Below are 20270 nucleotides of genomic sequence, written 5' to 3' on the forward strand. Positions count from 1 at the left end.
TTACAGTGTTGCCCCCTGGAACGTTTCGGGAGAGTTTTCTTTGAGAAGTCTTGTCGTTCTTAGCTTTCTACACGCATTTCTTGGCGCTTTTTCTCACCATGGCTACTGTTTTGAACGACGGAAGGAACGTGATTAGGTTTAACAACAGTGAGGGCCAAACGTTGCTGGAAAATTGGGTCGAAGAGGTGAGTTGGTGAAATGTTTTGCATAATATTTTCGATTCTCGAACAACATACGGTCAAGTAAAACAAAGAGTGAAGTTGTCTTGATTCTTGAAGGTTTCTTCGTCCAATTGACAAATGACTTGTTTCTGATGTCCCTGTGGCCGTATCTCTTTACATATGGCACACACTGACAGTCATGATCAACGTTTCATGTTTTTGCCTTGCCGCCAGGCAAGGCTTTACGCCAGCTTTTTTCCATGGATCAATGGACGGACCTTTTAACCTAGCCCTTCCAAAGCCCCTTCCAAAGGCCCTTCTTTCCTTGCCGAGTTTCATGGCTTAGTTAGACAATAGTACATTCCAGGCGAGTATTAAAACGCTCTTCTAGACGCATGTTACTGTATGTGGTCCAGCGTAATAAATCTACGCTTTAACTCACCATGTTTATATAAATATATATCACAAATTGCATCAGAAGGAACTTAGTTTGTAATAAAAAATAATGCATATTCATTGTGGGTCAAAAAGTTTTACAAAACCTGTTTAATGTGCCAATAATTTATCTGACATAAATTATGATAATGAGGGGGGGAGGGGGCGACATGTGGAACTCGGGATTTTTAAGCGTAGAATCTAGTCTATCTTACCAAAATAACATAAAATACGCGGCAAGGCACAGCTTTTTTAAAAAGATTTCTTGTTTAGCAAATGCGCCGATTTTTTTCTCAATAGTATGAATCTTCATCGCAAATAGTATTTATTTTATAGTAGGGGCACTTTAAGTCACTGTTTAAGTATCGTTACTTAAGTCACTCTTGACAATAAACTGCCAAAGAGCATGACACGAACCATATGGAATAGTGTGACACTGTGTGTTGGGGGGGGGGGGGGGGTACTGTAATCCCAAACCAGTTTCTAGCAACAAGTTGTGGTTTCAAGTGGTCTTGACTGAGACAAATGAATCCATTTCCGCGCCCCGCTGCACTTGGCTGTCCTTTTGTTGTCTGTGAGTTGGGATAGCTCAAAGGGCTTAGGGATAATAACTGGTTACTAAATTATTCATTCTGGTATGATCATCCCTAACGCGACAGGCTCTCAGACTGGCTTTACAACTTGACTTTGGTTCGTTTGCCATTTTTTCTTCACCCAGAAAGGATTAACATTACGGTATTGTTCTGTTTATGTGTGTGTCTGTTCGTCTGTGTGTCTGTGTGTGTTTCCATGCTGTAATTTCTGTGGGTTTTGCCAGAGGGCACTTAAGTAGTTGAGTGCAGGGGAGGCGAAATCTGCTACTAGTATCTCTGATTGCCCCATTAACTTTTAAGGTTAATAATAATTATGTTTTCATATCAAATGTGTCTCTTCTAATAAGAGTTTGTTTCAAACTTTTTTCAGAGACAAGTTCAACATCTAGATGAGTATGTGCCAGAAGAGGGAAGTCCAGAAACTGTAAGTTTTTTATGTTTTCAGATTGTTCACTACATTGTAAAATTCAGATGTCCTAGTGAGTAGTGTTAGCCTATGTTCATTTCAAAGGCCCTGGTGACAATATTTTTATAATGTGATTGTGGTCTAAGAGTACCGGTAGAATCATGAGAGCTAAACTTTACTACACACATCTGGATTTTACAAGATTTAGCCAAGTATAAAACATGTAACTTTTGTTTGATATTCTCCTTCAGCTGAGTACAGCTCAGGTACACAGACATGGACACAAGGGTCTCCTGACAACCAACCTGGAGGCACATCCAGAAAACGTCACCACCTTCAGAAACTCTTACACTGCACCTGACAAAAGTGGTGTCCGAACTGTCGGTAAGTATCCAGCAGCTGGTTTATAGTCTGTGTTACAGAAACTCTGTGTTTTAACATACATGTACATAGACCCCCATTTTCAACATGTGCTGGCTACGCCATAGCCAAAACTATGACAAAAATGGTGTGCACTGTCTTCATTGTCTTCTACTGTGACTTTTCCAGGCGAGTGCTAATTAGTATAATTTTCACCCTAAATATGACCAAATATTAGTAGCCCAGTAGAATTCCATAATCATGGTACTTTCCCAAATCTTCTGTTTGGTCACCCTGTTCCCTTACATTGCCACCAAACTTAATCTTTCTAGAAAGCCGTCAGAAGTTTGTGGATAATTCATTTCCATCTTCATTCTCTCCTTGATTTCAGGAAAGAGGGAACAGCTCCTGACCCAGGCCCTGTACCAAAAAGTGAGTGAGGATGTACACCAGGAGTTCAACCCGCCCCCTCCTCCAGTCGAGTACAAGTCTGTTACTGCCAAGGACTTCTGGGACGACAACTTCGTCCCCTCCATGCCTGAACCCATCAAGGTGAGTGTACCAGAATTATAATCATAAGTTGGTGGATTTTATTATGTTTTTATTATATATATTTGGCACTTGGCTACACAGCCATGTAAATATCTTATCTGCTTATCTTTTGGTGATTGTTTATCTGCCTTCCTCGCCGCTTCCTCTACTACACCTTACCCCAGCGACAACCTTTTTCTAATCCATGTGTGATTTTAAGGAGAGAAATTCTGTGATTTTGCATGCAAATATTCTATTTCTATCAATCGTAAAAACTACACTACACGCTACGATAATCTTTACAAGCTTTGGTTGATTTTCTTAAAGTTTCCCTTTTAAGAAATTTGAGTGTGAGGATAAGTCAATGTGTGGATGTTATTGTGTGAGTATAACAATTTGTTTGTTAATTCACAGGACCATAGTGTGGAAAGGGAACAACCCATGACGTTCTGGTCACAACACAAGGACAAGATCCATGTAAGGACCATTTCTTGTCCCACAAGTAAAATGTAGTCTTGCTGTAACTGAAATCAAAGCTAAGAGATAGATAGTTCTGTATGGCATTGCATACCAAAGCAGGCAAGAATACCAACTACAGTCAAACCTGTCTATGGTGGCCACTCAAGGGACCGGACAAATGTGGCCACTATAGACAGGTGGCCTCTGTATAGAGGTGGCAACTTGTAGATAAAATACCCAAGGGACCGACAAAAAGTGGCCACTATGGACAGGTGGCCCCTCTGTAGAGGTGGCCCCTAATACAGGTTTAACTGTATTATGAAGTGAGAATTAAAGCAGCACTTTGGTAAGCTTAGGTTAGTCACTAAGTGCATGCTGCCTCTGTGTCCACATTGTATTGCCCTTGTTGCAATTTGAATAAATAGATAAATAAATAAATAAACTATAATAATCTAAATTGTTAAATGTATCAAGCAGGCAGGTCCTGACCACCGTGTCTGTGTCCCTAGCTGCATTTCAATGGATAATAGATAATTTAGTTTTAGCATATGCAACATTTTTAAACATTCAATAGTAATTATTTCACATTTTAAATGTCCCAATGAGTATGAGTCAATGAAATGTGGATAGGGACTCCAAGTTGGCAGTGGAAAGTATCTGAAAAAGCCCTTACATATGCTAGTGTCATCTTCCCAAAAGCTATTTGATTAGGACCACATTTCCCACAACTTTTTTTTTTTTATTGTCTGATGGTAGCTCGCATGTGTTTGATGTTGACTGTCTTTCTTGCAGGGAGTCTCACAAGTCAAGACAATGGATACACCCTTCAGAAAGAATGCAGCATTTAGTACACCAATTGAAGAATACAAGGATCAACCTAAACCATATGAACAGGAACAGTATCCGGATATGTAGATATATTAAGTTGTCGACTAGAGAGAGAATTTGTGATAATGTACAGATGTGATGCTGTCAGCTAGTCTTTTGTAGGGAATTCTATATACAATCATTTTTTTTTAAATGCTGTATCAAGCACTTTTGTAAATATGTTGCGTATTACAACAGTTGTACACTACATTGTGTACATAAAAGACACCAAGATATTTAGAATTGATATGATTTTTTAAAGTTTTGGTTTCAATCTCCATTCAACCATCCAGCCATTCATTAATCTATTCCTTCCTCCATCCTTCAATTTATTCCTCCATCAACACAAATGTTCATCCGTCCATTCATTCATTCAAGAAGACAGAGACAACTTTTATTTAAATGTACTTTGCTGCTACATTGTAGCAATAATTCTTGAGGATACAGTGACATTTGCATGGACCATAAGAAATGCCTAAATATTTGTACAGAAGCTACTACATATTACATTCATCAGGTCAATAATGTGTCACATTTGGTATAATCAGTCTGTTGTTGGCAGTGAATATGAGTGTACGACTCATAACTATCTCTTATCACTATTTACTTATTATGTAGACACATGTTGTGTACACTTTAACATTTTGTAATGGAACAATTGAAGAAAAATTGTCACAGGTGGTCCCACATTGAATAAAATGACAGCACATGGAATTCTTGCCATTTGTAAACATGTCTTTTTTGTATCTATTAAGTCCAAGAAGTGCATGGATCTTATGCATGGATGCCCTTTAGCTTTCAGCCTCATTTTAATAGAAAAGCCCTTGAAAGTATTTTTGGCCATTTGAATTTAGTTACAAAGAAATAAAGCTTTGTTGGAAAACACTAACATTGTGTGTTGCATGAATATGTAACCCTATACAGAAGAAAGCTCACCAGGTTGGCAAGGAACCTAGCTATACTTGGTGCATGACGGAACATTCAGTATGTTGAGCTTTAGCAAGATAAGTGTTATCAACCACCTCTTAGATATGCAGGACATTCTCAGAAAACCTTGATTGCATCCAGAATACCCAGCAAAAATTCTGAGATTTGACATTACAGTCAGTGAGAATCACCGAGGAAAGGAAAGGGGGTAGACAAAGACGCGTCCCTCTCCATTAGATAACACTATCGAAGTTGTTGTGTGCTGGCGGTGTGACGGGGCTGTCCTGTTCCTGTAGAGTCACGTACTTCCCAAACTCGGGGGCTGACACGTCTGGTAGGTTACACTTCCCCCGGTAGGAGGGGCCCTGCAGGACAGTGATGTCGGCATCAACAATTAGATACAATCAAATCAATGGCAATCAGAGATGGCAGACTTCGAGCAACGCTGAATTTGACCTAATCATCTATGTTGTGATTGTGAACCTATAAACTTGAGACACCATGTAAACCTATGCAACATTGATAATCACATCAATATGAATAACATAACGTTAATTTATCTTCGAGTATACCACCACAGGCCTCACTCCTTAGTAGTGTTTTCGTACATTTAATTTCATCTCAAAACTTCCAATAACGGTGCCATAGACAGGGATGTCCCTAACTCTAATTGTTTCAAATTTCCTAGAAAGTTTCACCTTTGTCCTCTTGGCACTTCCGTTCACGTCGCTCTGCTCCAACGTGCGCGTCCCCTGCAGTAGGTCTTTCAATTCGCCAGGTGGCCTGTACGTCAGTTCAATGTCTCCTCGTTCACAGTACTTTAGGAGTTGACGTTGAATTCGTCTGGAACAACAGTTGTTTTACCGGTCAACGCATACTAAGCACAAAAGCAAAATTTTGTGCATTTGAGATCTTCAAATTGATACAAAACGTTTGCTATGAACTATTAACGTAACAATGTATATACGCATAGAATGAATAAGAAAAAAGATGAATTCCTTGATTCTTATATTCCTCCTTATCAAAAATAAGGCACAAATGCAATTCTACTGTTCAATATTGTGTTATGTTCTCTCTTGATCCTCATAACTGCTGCAAATTTCCTATTTTAATCTGTCGAATGAATCACATGACCTGTCCTTGGTGCTGAACGCCATCATGTGATGAATCGTGCACTACGGAGAGCACTCGATATGGCAATCCTGTGCCTCTACTCGTTGACGAACATGGCGTCACTTGTAATAATACTAATACTCACAATCTCTTGTAGGAAATGACCGCCAGGATGATGACCACGACCAGCAGAACGATGACCGGAATAAGGATGGCGACGGTGATTCCTGTCTGCATCGTCCATCTACTACCTACAATTAATCATTATCGTAGGTTTAGCATGTTCAAATATGTACCCACAGACTCCACACTAAATCAAAATTAAAGCTTTCAATCTCACAGGCACTTTTCAGTAGATGTCATAAAAATATCAATGTTATACCAGTATCGTTTTCAGATAATTTACGTCTAAAGCTGTCCTCGTATAGTGCGTTTCCGTATCAAGAAGCTTGCAGCTGCTTACCTACGCCATCTTGGTGTCCGTAACTTGCGTTTCAAATGTATCGTAGCTCAAGCATACACGGTGTTTTCTAATTCTAGTTTTCATATATTTTATTCAAAGTGTCTTCTGTGAATTATACATACTAAATAGAGGCTTTGGAGCATCAGAAGATCTTCAGATGTTCGAAAACGAGCTATTAAAGGTTTACTGAAATAGCTGCGGCCGGCAGCTTCAATGATGGTGTCCTTATGAATGACATCATGTGAACCACTCTATACTATATGTTTACAAAAGATCAAAGAAATGTCGAGGATGTTTTTCTGACTTTGAACATGTATGTTTGATGTCAATTTGAGCTTTAGCTGACCGTGTCTGTGTCCTGTTGATCCGTCACAAGGACAGGGATGCCGGGACCCTTTAGCATCCGGCAGGCCTTGCGGCTTCCGGTCTGTATTGGCCGGGGACCTTGTCGGAAAACTGACGGTTTCCGGTTGTGGTCTTCCCGGAGGTCTGAATGTGAAGTCTGCCAAGAATATATGAAGAAGGTAATGTACATGAGGTTTGCAAAGAAAACGACTGAACGATAAGAACAAATGGGGCATCCTTGTAAAGATTTTAGCTTTCAAACGATATATATGATAAAAACAAAAGTGTAGCTTTTCAAGGATCATTAAGGCGACAGCGTTTCACATCACAGTTTCAGACATTAGACAACTCAACCTACCCGGAGGAATGCCATCCCTGGGTGCTTCAGCCGTAGAGTATTTCTCGCGGGGTTCTGTTTTCGTTGTCCTCTGCATCGGTGTCGTCGGCTTGGGGTCCGGGACAGGAACTGAATAACAACTCGTATTTTAGTGGCTTTTTTTTGCTCTCAATTTCAGAACTCAGAACTTTAAGATTCTAAGTAAACAATCCAAACTACAATACCACCATGTTATCCGGTGCAAGAATTCAGGGCTGAGATTTGTAAAGCACTCACTGTTTCATGCGCCTAAAATTAAAATTGACGCAAACATAGAGATAGATCTGTCATTGAATGAATGGGTATACTGAGAGCACACGTGACTTAAAAAACCGTACCCTTTGATGGACAGCGTCCTGCTCGGAACGTGACGTCATCCAGCCCGATCCGTGCTTGGCTGCTCTGCGACTTGTGACCTTCAAATTTGATCTAATGCCAAGAATATATAAGATAACATCAGGAATATGGGCACAGAAAGGTCGGCAATTCTTACGGAAATGTATGGGGTTTTTTTCTTACCTACACAGCCTAGCCATGGATTTTCTCTGTCGACCTTTCCAAGAGTGCCTAAGTCTACATACGAGTTTACGGAATACATACGAGTTTTACGGAATTCATACGATCCACTGCTATGAAACAACTGGATTTTACAAAAACGTGTAGCCTTTCCGATATGGATCGGCCAAGTGTCTGTTTGATATATGAATATGATACAGTTACATACCTGAAATTTTGAAGTTGGCCAGATGTCCACCCTGACCGGCGTCCATTGCGCCCCGACTTTGCCCTTGTTGTTCCACAGTTTCCTGACGGCACCCCCCTCCCCAATCGTCTGGTACACAGTCAGTCCGCTTGATCCGTCAGCCTGGTAGAATCAATAGAAAACAAACGAGAAGCCGTTAAAAAGGTTCTATCTGCATTTCATGGTGACCTCCTACACAAGGCCTCATCTTCCCCTTAAAATCAAAAGTTTTATCAACAAAAGGATTGTGTAGTCCTTGCCGAAAACGTTTCAAGTTTGAATCTTGAAATGCGCAATTCGTTTCATGTGATGTTAGTGTCTGTTCTCAATATCACAACTAACGCCAAATAAGAAACAAATGATGTAAAAGAGACCTACTAACGCAGTATCAGTAATTTCTAAGGTATGCAAACGTCAGATACCAGTAGTGTTGAAGACATTCTTGAGAAGAATTGATAACAATTCTGGAAAATAGTTTAAGCTTTTTGACGCAATGATGTAATTTGTTCCTTAAGCTAGTGACATACCTGTACATAAGCGAAGAACTCCAGGCAGTAGATGCCCTCTGCCGTCATCCAGGGTGTGAGGAGCCAGGCTAAGTTACTGCGGGTGTCCCCCGGACTGCCCCCGCTGGCGGCTACCTGTACCATCATGAAGCTTCCTACAGTATACACGTACGGCCAGTTACAACACAGTCATTACACATGTACCATCATGAAGCTTCCTACAGCACACACACACACGGTCAGTCACAACACAGTCATTACACATGTACCATCATGAAGCTTCCTACAGCACACACACACGGTCAGTCACAACACAGTCATTACACATGTACCATCATGAAGCTTCCTACAGCACACACACACACGGCCAGTCACAACACAGTCATTACACATGTACTATCATGAAGCTTCCTACAGTATACACATACGGTCAGTCACAACACAGTCATTACACATGTACTATCATGAAGCTTCCTACAGTATACACGTAGGATTAATAACAACACAGTCATTACACATGTTAGGCAGTTGTCATGTGTCAAAATGTCAAGTGATGAACGTGTACTTCTGACACGAACACGCAGGAGAACAAGACTGGAAAATACCGACAAACAGTCAGTTAACCATGTCAGTAGGGCTTGTCTTTTACTACGAAACGTCATGTAACGTTACAGATATGTATGAACGCAATAAAAATAATAATTAAAAAATCCCTTTGTATCTGAGAGTTTGTGGAATTGAGCTACTTAACATGAACGAGCATGAAAAAAAAACTCCATTCATCCCGGCGTCGGTAGTTATCCTGTATCAGACAAGTTTCACACCTTTTAACTTAAAGCCTCAGTTATAGCTGCTGGCCCGGGCGCTCCTACAAACTACCTCTTATCTCCGAGCCTAAAAGGTACGTGTTACTCAAAACTCTTGATCATCACATGTTTCTTAGATATGAGATACCATATACCATATATACCGTTGCAGCGCAATAAAAATCCACTAGGCCCATAATCGAACTTGTTCTTTGTCGACACCTACACCTACATGTATCAAATATCACACCACACCATCAACATGCGCGCTGTTAAACCACGGACAGACCTATGTAACCTACTCAATGTAATAACAACTCACCTTCTCCAGAAGTGTGGTCCTTCAGACTGTCCGTGCTGGCCCACTGCACCCAGGCTAGCTGGGATCTGGTAGATGCAGCAGTGTACCCACACAGACTGTCGTCAAAACTACACGTCAGGCTGGACGGTGAGACGGGCGCGCGTGTCGTCTGTGCAGGCGGGGTGCTTATTGTCGTAGAGACCGGTACCAGTGTTGTCGTCATCGCTGATTCTGTTGCCAGAGTGGGCTCCACTGGAATCATTGATTTTGTTTTATGAAAAAAAATCGCCGGGAATGTGCTATTTAATCATGATGTGTAACGTTTGATACAAGATCTTACCATCATTTTTTCTCAATTCAAACGGTGACGGCAAATCATCTAATCCGCCATACACTAAATCGGGCGTCTTCAATCTGTAGTTAAGTGGCCATGGCGTCGTAGAAGCGACCGAGTCATCCCTTTTAAGGGATCACTCCTTTGCTTCTACGGCGTTAGTATGACTCCTCTACGAAATAATGCACACTTTTTCCAGAAGTGTATTGAAACAACGACTCGTGCCGTACATTCGAAATGTCTCAATCTTTACGTTCGTAGCTGCAGTTTAAAGATCCTTCTGGTAGTGAAGCAAATGGTGCCCATGTAAGACCCAGTATTACAAAAAAAGCGCAATATGTCAAACATGGCGTCTGTGTTATTGTGTACAATTGCTAACAACTTGTTTGCCTTGTTGTGTTGGGCTGTTTCTGTAATCATCTTACCAGTAACAAAATGAGAGAGGAAACGGAACTGAGCATCACTCGAAACCTACCAATAGCACACGGACCGTCTTCAAAACTGACGTCATCCAACGCGATGTCTCCCCTGGCTTTCCTACCCCGGACTGCCTCAAATACAACCTGTGGGTGGTAAGAAATGTAGGAAAGTGATAAATATTGCATACAAAAAAATCCATGACAAAAAGTAACAATACTCCTTTTTCATTATTTACAAATCAATTGCAAACCCCATCGCCAATACCGTATACACCATTGTCGTAGTTTATGCGAATAAATGAAAATTTAAGTACCTTAACGAATGATATGAACGAGTTGAAGTAGACTGTTTGTGTTTCCACAATACTTCTACATTCTACACATTGAAGTAGCACTGCTTTTGCCATCTTACCCTAAGCCAACCCACCCCAACCTAAAATCATGTTAGAGAGCGAAGTTTACAAGACCTGGAAAGTATGGTTGGCCTGTATGTTGACCCTCCCCTGGTGCCAGCTGGGGCCTTTGTTCCCCGCCTGACTCCACACGGGTGCGCCGACGTCGTTCTGAGACAAGCGCAGGTAAATGTTAAACTCCCCCATGAACTGTCCGAACATGTGATACCAGAACACCAGGCATTTAGGCAGTGGGGAAGGGCGGAGGTTGGGGGTCATGATGCGGGCGTGGTGACCTTCCTGTTTACGGGATGCTTCCATGTAGAGGTACTTTCCTGGGGGAAGGGATGGTAAAATAGAGTCAAGGGCACGTGCTGTATAATCTAATCTTTAAGTTCATCTGTGTTAGTAGGAGACATTCTGGAAAAGTTTAACTCTAATTTCCAACACGAATGAACAATCCACTGCTAATGTGGCGTCACAGAATTGGTTAAGTCTAATTTTCGTGTTGGAAATTACATTTATTGATGAATTTTTCCAGAATTAATTTATGATCAATTCGCAGCTCAGGATCCCCTATATCCGCCACTATGTAAACCAGTCAGCATAGCCTCCAATACCACGGTAACAGACATTTCTCAGTCTACAAATAATTTTTCCATGTTAGCACATATGAAATCAGCAGAATTAAGATGTCCTAATTCTCTTGACTTGGAGGTGTTGGCCTTCAGCCTTCTACGGGCCTGGTCGTTGGAAGGGATGACAGAAACGTAATTTAAATCAGAGTAAGTTAATAAGGACATGGAAAAGACGGCAATCAACGGCAAATTCGCGATTTGACAGCTTCACGCAACATCCATATCCCAATTTTTTAGGATACATATTTCGCGCTGAAACACACCTTTGCCTGATGTGTGGTCCCCCCGTGGTCCCGTGGCGGTAGTCGGGGTCCTTCCCGCCTTCAGCCGCCAGTCGAACACGTCATCCTTATCCTGCACGTAGTCGCACAGCCCATTGTCGAAGTTGCAGTCAGCCTTCTCAGGCAACGCTTCTTCGTTGTCGATTACTAGCCCTAATGTAATATTCCGTAAATAACCTCAGCAAGTTGGTGAATCAAAGGAATATATAAGGTTTCTTGTAACACAACCTCGAGAACATTGACCTACACTCAGCTACCTTCATCAGGGTCTGAACTGACTACACCCTCCCCGCCCACTTGTATCTTTGATACAGAGTGTGTACTGTGTATTATACTCTGGATATGTACTCGTATCTGTGGCTGTCTTCGGCCGGGTAAATGTTTTTACGAGGCTGTGTTATAAGAACCCTGTATTCCTGAAGGAACATATAAGTGTTTGACGGGTCATCGCTTATACAACCCACCATACAGAGAAACATACTTCTTTCATGTGAACAGTCAGGCTGAACGCTTTATGCAAGCAAAAAGAAAAGAACAGCAATACGACAGTTGTAAGATAACGTCGCACGAGAACAGCACTAGGGCGACAGTTGATGTCCTTCCTGCTGCCTAACCTCACACTCAATGGGTAGCCAAACGGCCACATCAGAGTGCCAAAATGCGACTGAACCTCACCGTCAGTTACACATGGGCCGTCCGAGAAAGTGATGTCGTCCAGCGCTATGTCTCCCCTGATCCCGCTTCCACGGGCACCTTCAAATACAACCTGCGGATACGGTGTGAAATTATCTATAGAAAAACAGGACTGTAACAGCGGAGCAATGATTCTTAGAGACATCCATATACAATAGGAGAAAAACTTGTCGGAGGGGATAGAAACGCATCACTCTCTTGGAACTGCGTTTACAAAGTTCTAAGAGTCAAGAGTTTGGAGAGTTGGGCTCTGGTCGTATGTTGTTTACAGTCAAACAAATAATATAGGATGAAATAACGTGACATTTCATAGAAATGATAAATGCCAATGCTGACTACGGCGAATGTCACGTAACGTTTTTTATCATATTTCATGTTTTTGCTGATCAGTCATCAGACCACAACAAATTTCCTGCTATCCAACATACTATGTATGGTGAAAGGACGAACACTTGTTTGATCCCATCTCACCCACCTGATAGTCCATATCTGACTCCACAGTGACCTGACCACGTAACCACTTGATGCCACGATCACCAGTTGCTGTCCAAATAGGCTCATGCAGATTAACTAATCCAGTCGGCAGCTTGTACACGTTCAGTGCGCCTGCGTGGATGTGACGTAAGAAATATCGGCCAATCAGAACCCTGTGAGCGCTAGACATGTCTGCTTAAGAAGGGAAGATAGTATGAGATTTGGGTGGAGCGGAGTATGGACAGGCATTCGGACAGAGGCGAGGGTGCAGGTGGTCACAAAACACACAAACACAGAGAAAAGGGTGGTGTTAGGACCAGAAAGAACACAGAAATTAAAAACACAATTGTTATTGACAAACAAATCACAGGAAAACTCAACACTCCAAATTTCGGAAATACAAAATGATTAAGGAGACAGGTTTGATTGAGTGTTCACAAAGAATGGTTTTCGTTTGCGGGATCAATGGGTAACGTATTCATCAGCTCATTGACATCTATTTTTGGCGAAACTTCCTGAGTGGAGGCCTTTTTGGCTTCTCGGTCTGTTTTTTTTTTTTCAATTTGTTTTGCTGCCTCCTCAGTTGTGCCCTGTGGCACATTTGAAAGGTAGCATGTGTACTTGTTGTTTGAAACAAGATTTTGGAAGTATACGGAAAGGGGCGTGCCGGCCGGGCTTCAAATCCTTCCACTTCTAGGGATCCACTCGTTCCCACTTTAAGAGATGAAGCTGTGTATTTTTCAATCTTCATATATCAGGGCGAAGATGTCGCACTCACCTATGTGCGAGCCGAACAGGTGATAGTAGAACTCCAGGCACCTGGCTCCCACCTGTTGCATCATGGGACTGATGAGTCGCGCCTTGTCCCCCTCCGTACGCGGACTGGACGCCTCAATGTACATGTACTTCCCTGTGTGTGTGCCGGATCAAAAACAACGTCTTTTCTCTTTAGTTAACGATGTAATGAATGTAATGAGGTACATAGAACAGGCGATCTGAACTCTACAATGCCGCAGCAAGAATTCTCAATTGCTAATAGCCTGATAGCCGAATGTTGTGTATGATTATGCAGAACAATAACAGGAAAGGGAGGCGTATTTGACAAAACCTGCATTATATCTAAAAACACAGTTCACGCCCTTCCTCATCCCCGCATTATACACATGGCTACATTGTGACGGAACTGACGTCACGGATTTGACGACAGTAGCATCAATGATGTGACGTCATGCATAGATAATAAGCTATGGTTCAGTATCAAAGTTGAAACCTGAGCCGGTGGTGTGGTCACCGTTGGGTCCCGTCATCCCGGTCCCCGTCCTGCCCGACCACTGCCGCCAGTCAAACTCATCTGTGTTGTCCTGCGTGTACCCGCACAAGCCTCGGTCAAAGTCGCAGTCACCGGCCTTAGACTGGCTGTACACACCTGGAGGCAATAAACGGCGGTGTTATCACCTTGTGATAACGTTAAATATAACGTTAATGTTAATCTTTTTTAATTAACGTACGCATTTATCGGGGTAACCAGGAAATCAGAAGTTACCTCTAAAAAGAGACTACAAAGTTGTTTCTAAGACTAAAAGATTATGTAAGCACTGGGAGAACTAATGGTAACGGACTAACGGTAACTATCCGAGTGCCAGATTATTTGTTTCCGATCACATGGCCATATGGGACATCCGTGAATAGTTTATCAGGTAGCAGGGCTAAGCATAACGTTCAGATCAGGCTACACTACGCGAAATAGGGTAAAGTTGGTCACTGTACACTTAGTGTAACTACATTTTATTAATTCTACTATAACATTGAGGTACCTTTTGCCGAGACTGTCTTTTTAAACCAGCAAAACGTGTTCAAAAAGACCCTCTTCATAAACTTAGTTTGTCGTCAGTAGACACGGGCTAGAATTGTCTCTTAGAACTTCATGCCTATATCGGGTGAACCTGACTGGTAATCTTGTCACGAAGCCTTGGCAGCAACCCACGATCCATCAAACGGACATGCACAATTATACCGTAATGAACCATGCTCCACTCGATCGAGCAAGTAATTTCATTACCTTCTTGTAGTGACACGGCGGATTTCCAGCAATTTAGCCATGGCATTTAAGGTGTGGCATGCAACTTTGGCGGAGTGAAGGTTGAGTCTGTGTGTGTTTTACCTTCGCCAAGAACATCATACTTTCAGTACCATGTGTGTGTGTACTGTCGTACTATGTGTGTGTGTTCGTGTGTGTGTGTGTGTGTGTGTTTGTTTGTTTGCTTGTTTGTTTATAGCTTGAGAAGCCGCAGATGGATCCGCATGATATTTGGCATGTGGGTAGGACATCTCACCGCTCCCACATATATTTCATACAGACCAGAAATAACACATGTGTCTACATGTTGTACTGGGAAGGCCCGCCATGGAAACGTGCACCAATGTTATGTCTTCACATTTGCGGTCTGGAAATATATTCTAATCTATCAGTTTTGTCAGGAACGTGATAACAAAAAGAAAAACAAGACATCATAACATAAAACTTTCACGTCAACATATTAAACTTATTTATCATTAAATTGACATTTTATGGAAATTGAATGAGGTGAACAAATTCACCCAAGAAGCAAAATATTTATCTATTGCAACGTTGTATTTGGAAATATGATAACCCGCTATTCCCTAGTATGAAAACAAACAGACATGCCAATTTAATGTCTTTGCACCGACAAAACATGCTTCAATCAATCATTGCATCTGTATAATGACGTAAGTTACTTCTGGTTGCCCAGTGTGTCCCCAGTTCTGGTCACTTTAATACTAGTACATGATTCAGTCTGTTTTCATGCTTGAGAAATGTTGCCTAGTGATGTCAGTGACTGCCTGCGTGTTTAGTTGGTTAGCTAAGCGATTGACAGCAAATTGTTTCAGTTCAGTTTCAGTTTCAGTTTATTTATTTATCCAGGAAAATACATCGCCTATTGGCGTTTTTCAATACCTCCTGGGGGGCCGGGAGACCCCAACATAAAATAACACAAAATCACAACAACTGAATCAAAATTGAAATCAAAGATCAAACTTAAATAACTAAACGTCAGGTGTCAACTATTTACAATACAAATAACTCAGGATAACTTAATATAATGATGGTAGTAATAATAACAATAATAACACATTCAGGCAGTGGATCAACTTAAAATCAAAGTAACGAAAAGTGGAATTTGCATATCAATGTGTCGCTGGTCGGGCAGTGTTTGTTTCAAAGTCGATTTGCAAATGAAAAATAACAGTCAGAAGAGAACATAAATGTCAGTCTTAGCATCAAAAAATAATACAGAAATCAAACAAAAGGATCCACTGTGATATGACAGGAACTAAAGTTAAAATATATACAATCAGAATCCTTTAGTCCTGGTCATACAATCGTTTAAACTGTGACAGTGTCCTCGCAGATCTTAATTGGGACGACAGGGAATTCCAGAGCACCGCCCCTGAGTATGAAAAAGCTTTCTTTCTATATTCAGATTTAGCTTTAGGCAGCAGGAGTCCACCTTGTGATCTAAGACGGGTATTATGTGTGTGTATTTCTGAGAGTTGGGAGAACAATGCAGTAAGATGGGGAGGGGTCATGCCGTTAAGTGCCTTGAAAACGAGCGTTGCCTTACTTCTTTTATGTACATCAACTATTTGGACCCATCCAAGACTACGTAAGACGTTTGATGTAGAAGTATGGCGATCGTACCCCATGATCACGCGACCAGCTCTAGTTTGGAGTTTCTGTAGTTTATCCAGACTTCCTTTACCCCCTTGATCCCAGACAGTGCTGCAATACTGTATGTGTGGGAGAAATAGGGCTTTGTAAATTGTGAGCAGCGCCTCTCTATCCAGGTAGTGTTTAAGGTACTTCATTATTCCGATTATTTGAGCTAGCTTCTTGTTAAGATGATCACAGTGATCATGCCACTTTAACATGTTGTCAATAATGACTCCAAGATACTTGAATTTATCAACTTGGTCAAGAGTAGTGCCAGCTAAAGTAATATCTAATTCAGTGTTAATGTCGTTTGCTCTTGACGAACCCACTAACATCGTTTTACATTTCGTGGGGTTTAACGACAATTTGTTAGCCGCAAACCACTGGGAAAGTCTGGCTGAGTCCTTTGACGATAAGGTATACACGAACAACAACACGTACTTGGTCTCAAATGATAGATCACACATCGCTAATAGAACAGGAGTAGCTGGTTTGAAGAGATAGTTTACAATGGTTGTGGGGCGATTGGTGGTTTGACCTAACGAGGCCCCAGACCCCGTGCCCGACAATGTAGACAATGCACCCGTCTTTCCAACTATAACATCACAAGAATTCGCCATGGTCGTATCGCTATCAACCAAACGGAAACGTACACCGTGTTGATGTAACCCGGCCGAATGAATGCTTGCATCAAGTCGTCACATACATCCTCCTTATTATCCTCCCAGTTTTGAATAAGGGTAAGTTCTCACGGTGACTTCACTTTTGCAAATTAACGTTTTATTTTAAAACCACGCCAAAATGAAACTCAGTTCATCAATATTCCATTTTTTGTGGTTGATGCGTTTTACTTCTTAATAACCCGTCCAATCGGTAAAGAAAATTACTCCAGCATAGACATAACAAAGAAGTCCTGAAGCGTTGTTTACGTCTGTGTACATCTGTTCGTTAACCGTTCCTGCTTCCTTGTCGTACCTTGTAAGCAATGTTTAGTTCCTCGAGTAATAGCAGAGCTTCGCATAATGAAGGCAATGTTGTTAAGGAGAATGTCAACGGCATTCGTCTGTGTCACAAGCCAATCTATCAACCTTGACCCCGCGGTGTATGATGTGTCCGTATCTCATTGATATCAAAATGCCGGCGGAAGACTAGTCTACCACGGATAGTGTCATTTTTCTTACTCTATCTTAGTCCTCTAAGTCTTGAAAATTCAAGATATCAGCTAACTTACTTTCTCTGGTGGTACTAGTTCTGCTTGTAACTTATGATTTTGGTTTTGATATTTAGAAACTCTGAAGAGGATCGACACATTAAAGATACTGTAAAATTATATTGTGGAAAACGTATGGCTCAGATTATTAGAATGAACTTATTCAGATAGTGCAAAACATCAGCTGGTCTGTGGTAAAGAAAACAACAACATTTCGACAGCAAACATTTATCTTATATACCGGTTTTGTACAGACATGAACTTGATATCCCGCACCACATCCCAGCCGCACCAGCTACACTCTGTAATCCCCTATGGTTACAATGTCATTACGGTTAAACGACATGTTACAGTCCGGGTGCCAAGTTTCGGCTAGCGCTCGCCACATGCTCCCAAGAATTCGCGCTGTGCTAGCCTAGAAGCCAGGCTGTTTCCAGGGCACAAGACGCGGTCAGCTCCTCGACTGCAAGGCCACCATTCCCCGGAGACAATTTTGTTACAGCCCCCTGTGTTGCCAAGGGTCTATCGCGGGGGGCTGTGGTAGTATTTCGTCGTGGGCATGTTGTCCGTGGCTGGAGCCGAGGGGCATGGCTCTGAAAACCCTGGTAACGGTCTGTTTTTCAGACTAACTCTGCGCGTGCCGCCCTAATCCCAACTGAACCGCCCTATCAGAAATCATATCGCCCATCAAAGGTCGCCTTGTCCCCAGCCGTTACCGTCCAGCAAAACACTGCCAGCGATCAAAATAACCCCCTCCCCACCCTATACCAGCTGTGGAGTGGGTATATTGTGTATATCATATACTCATCAGTATACTATCAGTTTGATGTATTATTTTACTACACGAATGCTCAAGAAGCGCGTAAATGTTACGACGCATTTATTGCATCCAGCCTTTGGAATGCACAAACGTTTTCATAAGATCTATTTTCGCGTAGCTGACCAAAAGATTCTTAATCGATGACACAACGGCAAAGACAATTTATGGAGAAGATGATATCATTAGATCGCAATATTTGAAGACATGTTTTTGAGGGAGCACAGCCAAACCATTATGAATCACTGTCACTTTTGTTAACGCATGACAGAACTCAATCCCTTGCCGGTGAAAAGAATGTCAACGTCACATAATCAATAGTGTTGTCAACCACGAAGAAAAAACAAGGAACATCACGCTTTACAATCCTAGTAATTTTACAACATTTGCAGTTCACAACCTCGTCTTACTTGTAAAAGATCGTAAAACCTTCTCCGTGGACGGTGGTGCTGGCAGAGTTGTAGAAAGATTCAGAACTCACCCTGTGAGGCTAGTAGGACTAGCACTGCCAGGAGCTGCGGACTGTGTGCCATCCTTATCCCAAACTGTCGTTGCCACTTTCTCTCAAGACTTGGTACTTAAAGTTAGAGTATGACGAGAATGTACAGAGCCCAGACGTGGAAGCGTAAATCCCGCAGAAGTCTTGTGAAAGCCAGTGGTTGCGTTTGTAACATCCAGAGAACGGATCTTGTCAGCTTCTCCCTCCTCGCTGTATTTGCGAGGCTGTGCAAGGGGAAGTTGGGGCTTCCTGTTGAGAGGCTGCCACGCAGCTGATAAGAGCTGACGTCCCTGATCCGGGTACAGCGTGAAACCCCTAAGTCGATATAGGCGGGGTTCGCTGCACTGGGATGACCCAGTCGCTACGGGAGTTCTTTCCACAAAGTCTTCTCTACAGACTATAGCCAAGTTCTAATAATAAAACCCAGAGTTTTCCTGAAAGCGCCTGCCAGTTGTAGATGACTGTGAAGACAGGATGGGTGACTTGCTGAAATGACTCCTCGGTAGTAGGAATAATCCCCATCTGTGTCACGCGGAGGAATGCCGTGTGGTTCAGCTTCCTGCGGTGATCTAAGATCTTTTGTAGAGATTAAGATGTTCTAGATAAGATTCTACTTTTTTTCTGACAGCCGAAAGTTTGACCTTTCGGTACACATTAAACAGCCATTCTGTACAATGTCAATGCATAAACCTAGAAATCGGACAATATAGCCTTTTAAGGTGAGAAGGTACATATCATCGAAATAAAACTGCGAATCTAATAGAAGGTTCAGATAACTTGCTTTTCCCTAGCGACTTGTCTGCCTGTCAGCTTAAATCCAATCGTTTCTTTCCTACTGAGAACATTATTCAAAGACACAAAGACTGACCTCTCCCACTGACACTAGGCTGAAGCCTTACAATAGGGAGAAAGACAGTTCTAAGAAACGTATTAAAATGATTCTCTCGAAGTGATTCATAAATGTAAGTGCCCTAATCTTTAATCACGGCTATTCAATGGTACAAAACAAACGTCTCTAAATAGAACTGGACAGTTGGGGTACTCAGAACTCAGATTAAGACATTTCTAAGAAATAAAAATTGCTTCATCACGTCAATATTTCCGAAATATGACTGCACCTTTTTGCCATACAAGCGGATAAGGCCAAATCAGGTAAATTTTATGCATGACATCAGCGCGTGCATCAATTTTCGTCTGAGTCTGTAGAGGATGTCTGATATAAAACTTACTTGTTGTGGCTTAACGTAAAACCTGGGTGACCATATCATTCCCAATGCGACTGGACAGTGGTGTTCCAGTGGAGAAAAAGAGCATGTCTGAGAAATTAACTAAAGATAATTCTATTATATCAGTAAATGTTTCGTAAAATGTTTTAGTTTGTCCTACAGC

The 20270-nt window shown here is 41.8% G+C and overlaps 2 protein-coding genes across 3 annotated transcripts; one reads left to right on the forward strand and one right to left on the reverse strand.

Moving 5' to 3' along the window:
* The first annotated feature begins 6 nt into the window (after positions 1 to 6).
* LOC118409619 (sperm-associated antigen 8-like) lies at positions 7 to 4522 on the forward strand. The gene is made up of 6 exons (XM_035810769.1): positions 7 to 185; positions 1560 to 1613; positions 1847 to 1979; positions 2347 to 2507; positions 2901 to 2963; positions 3738 to 4522. Exons 1-6 carry the CDS (start codon positions 99 to 101, stop codon positions 3858 to 3860), a joined length of 621 nt encoding a protein of 206 aa, XP_035666662.1. The 5' UTR covers positions 7 to 98; the 3' UTR covers positions 3861 to 4522.
* LOC118409618 (MAM and LDL-receptor class A domain-containing protein 1-like) lies at positions 4207 to 19398 on the reverse strand. 2 transcript variants are annotated; one of them, XM_035810767.1, is made up of 17 exons: positions 18864 to 19398; positions 13893 to 14048; positions 13401 to 13532; positions 12624 to 12814; positions 12131 to 12221; positions 11438 to 11608; positions 10612 to 10871; positions 10201 to 10288; positions 9413 to 9643; positions 8306 to 8439; positions 7761 to 7901; positions 7375 to 7465; positions 7019 to 7126; positions 6662 to 6817; positions 5998 to 6103; positions 5438 to 5582; positions 4207 to 5104 (listed from the first exon to the last, which is right to left on the reverse strand). In XM_035810767.1, the coding sequence occupies exons 1-17, from the start codon at positions 18913 to 18915 to the stop codon at positions 4973 to 4975; spliced, it is 2385 nt and encodes a 794-aa protein (XP_035666660.1). In that variant the 5' UTR covers positions 18916 to 19398; the 3' UTR covers positions 4207 to 4972. The 2 variants fall into 2 exon arrangements, with proteins under 2 accessions (XP_035666660.1, XP_035666661.1); XM_035810768.1 differs by having other exon boundaries at positions 12624 to 12754; positions 18864 to 19396.
* Positions 19399 to 20270: the final 872 nt, after the last annotated feature.

Source organism: Branchiostoma floridae, chromosome 2 (genome assembly GCF_000003815.2).
Source record: "Branchiostoma floridae strain S238N-H82 chromosome 2, Bfl_VNyyK, whole genome shotgun sequence".
Lineage (NCBI taxonomy): Eukaryota > Metazoa > Chordata > Leptocardii > Amphioxiformes > Branchiostomatidae > Branchiostoma > Branchiostoma floridae.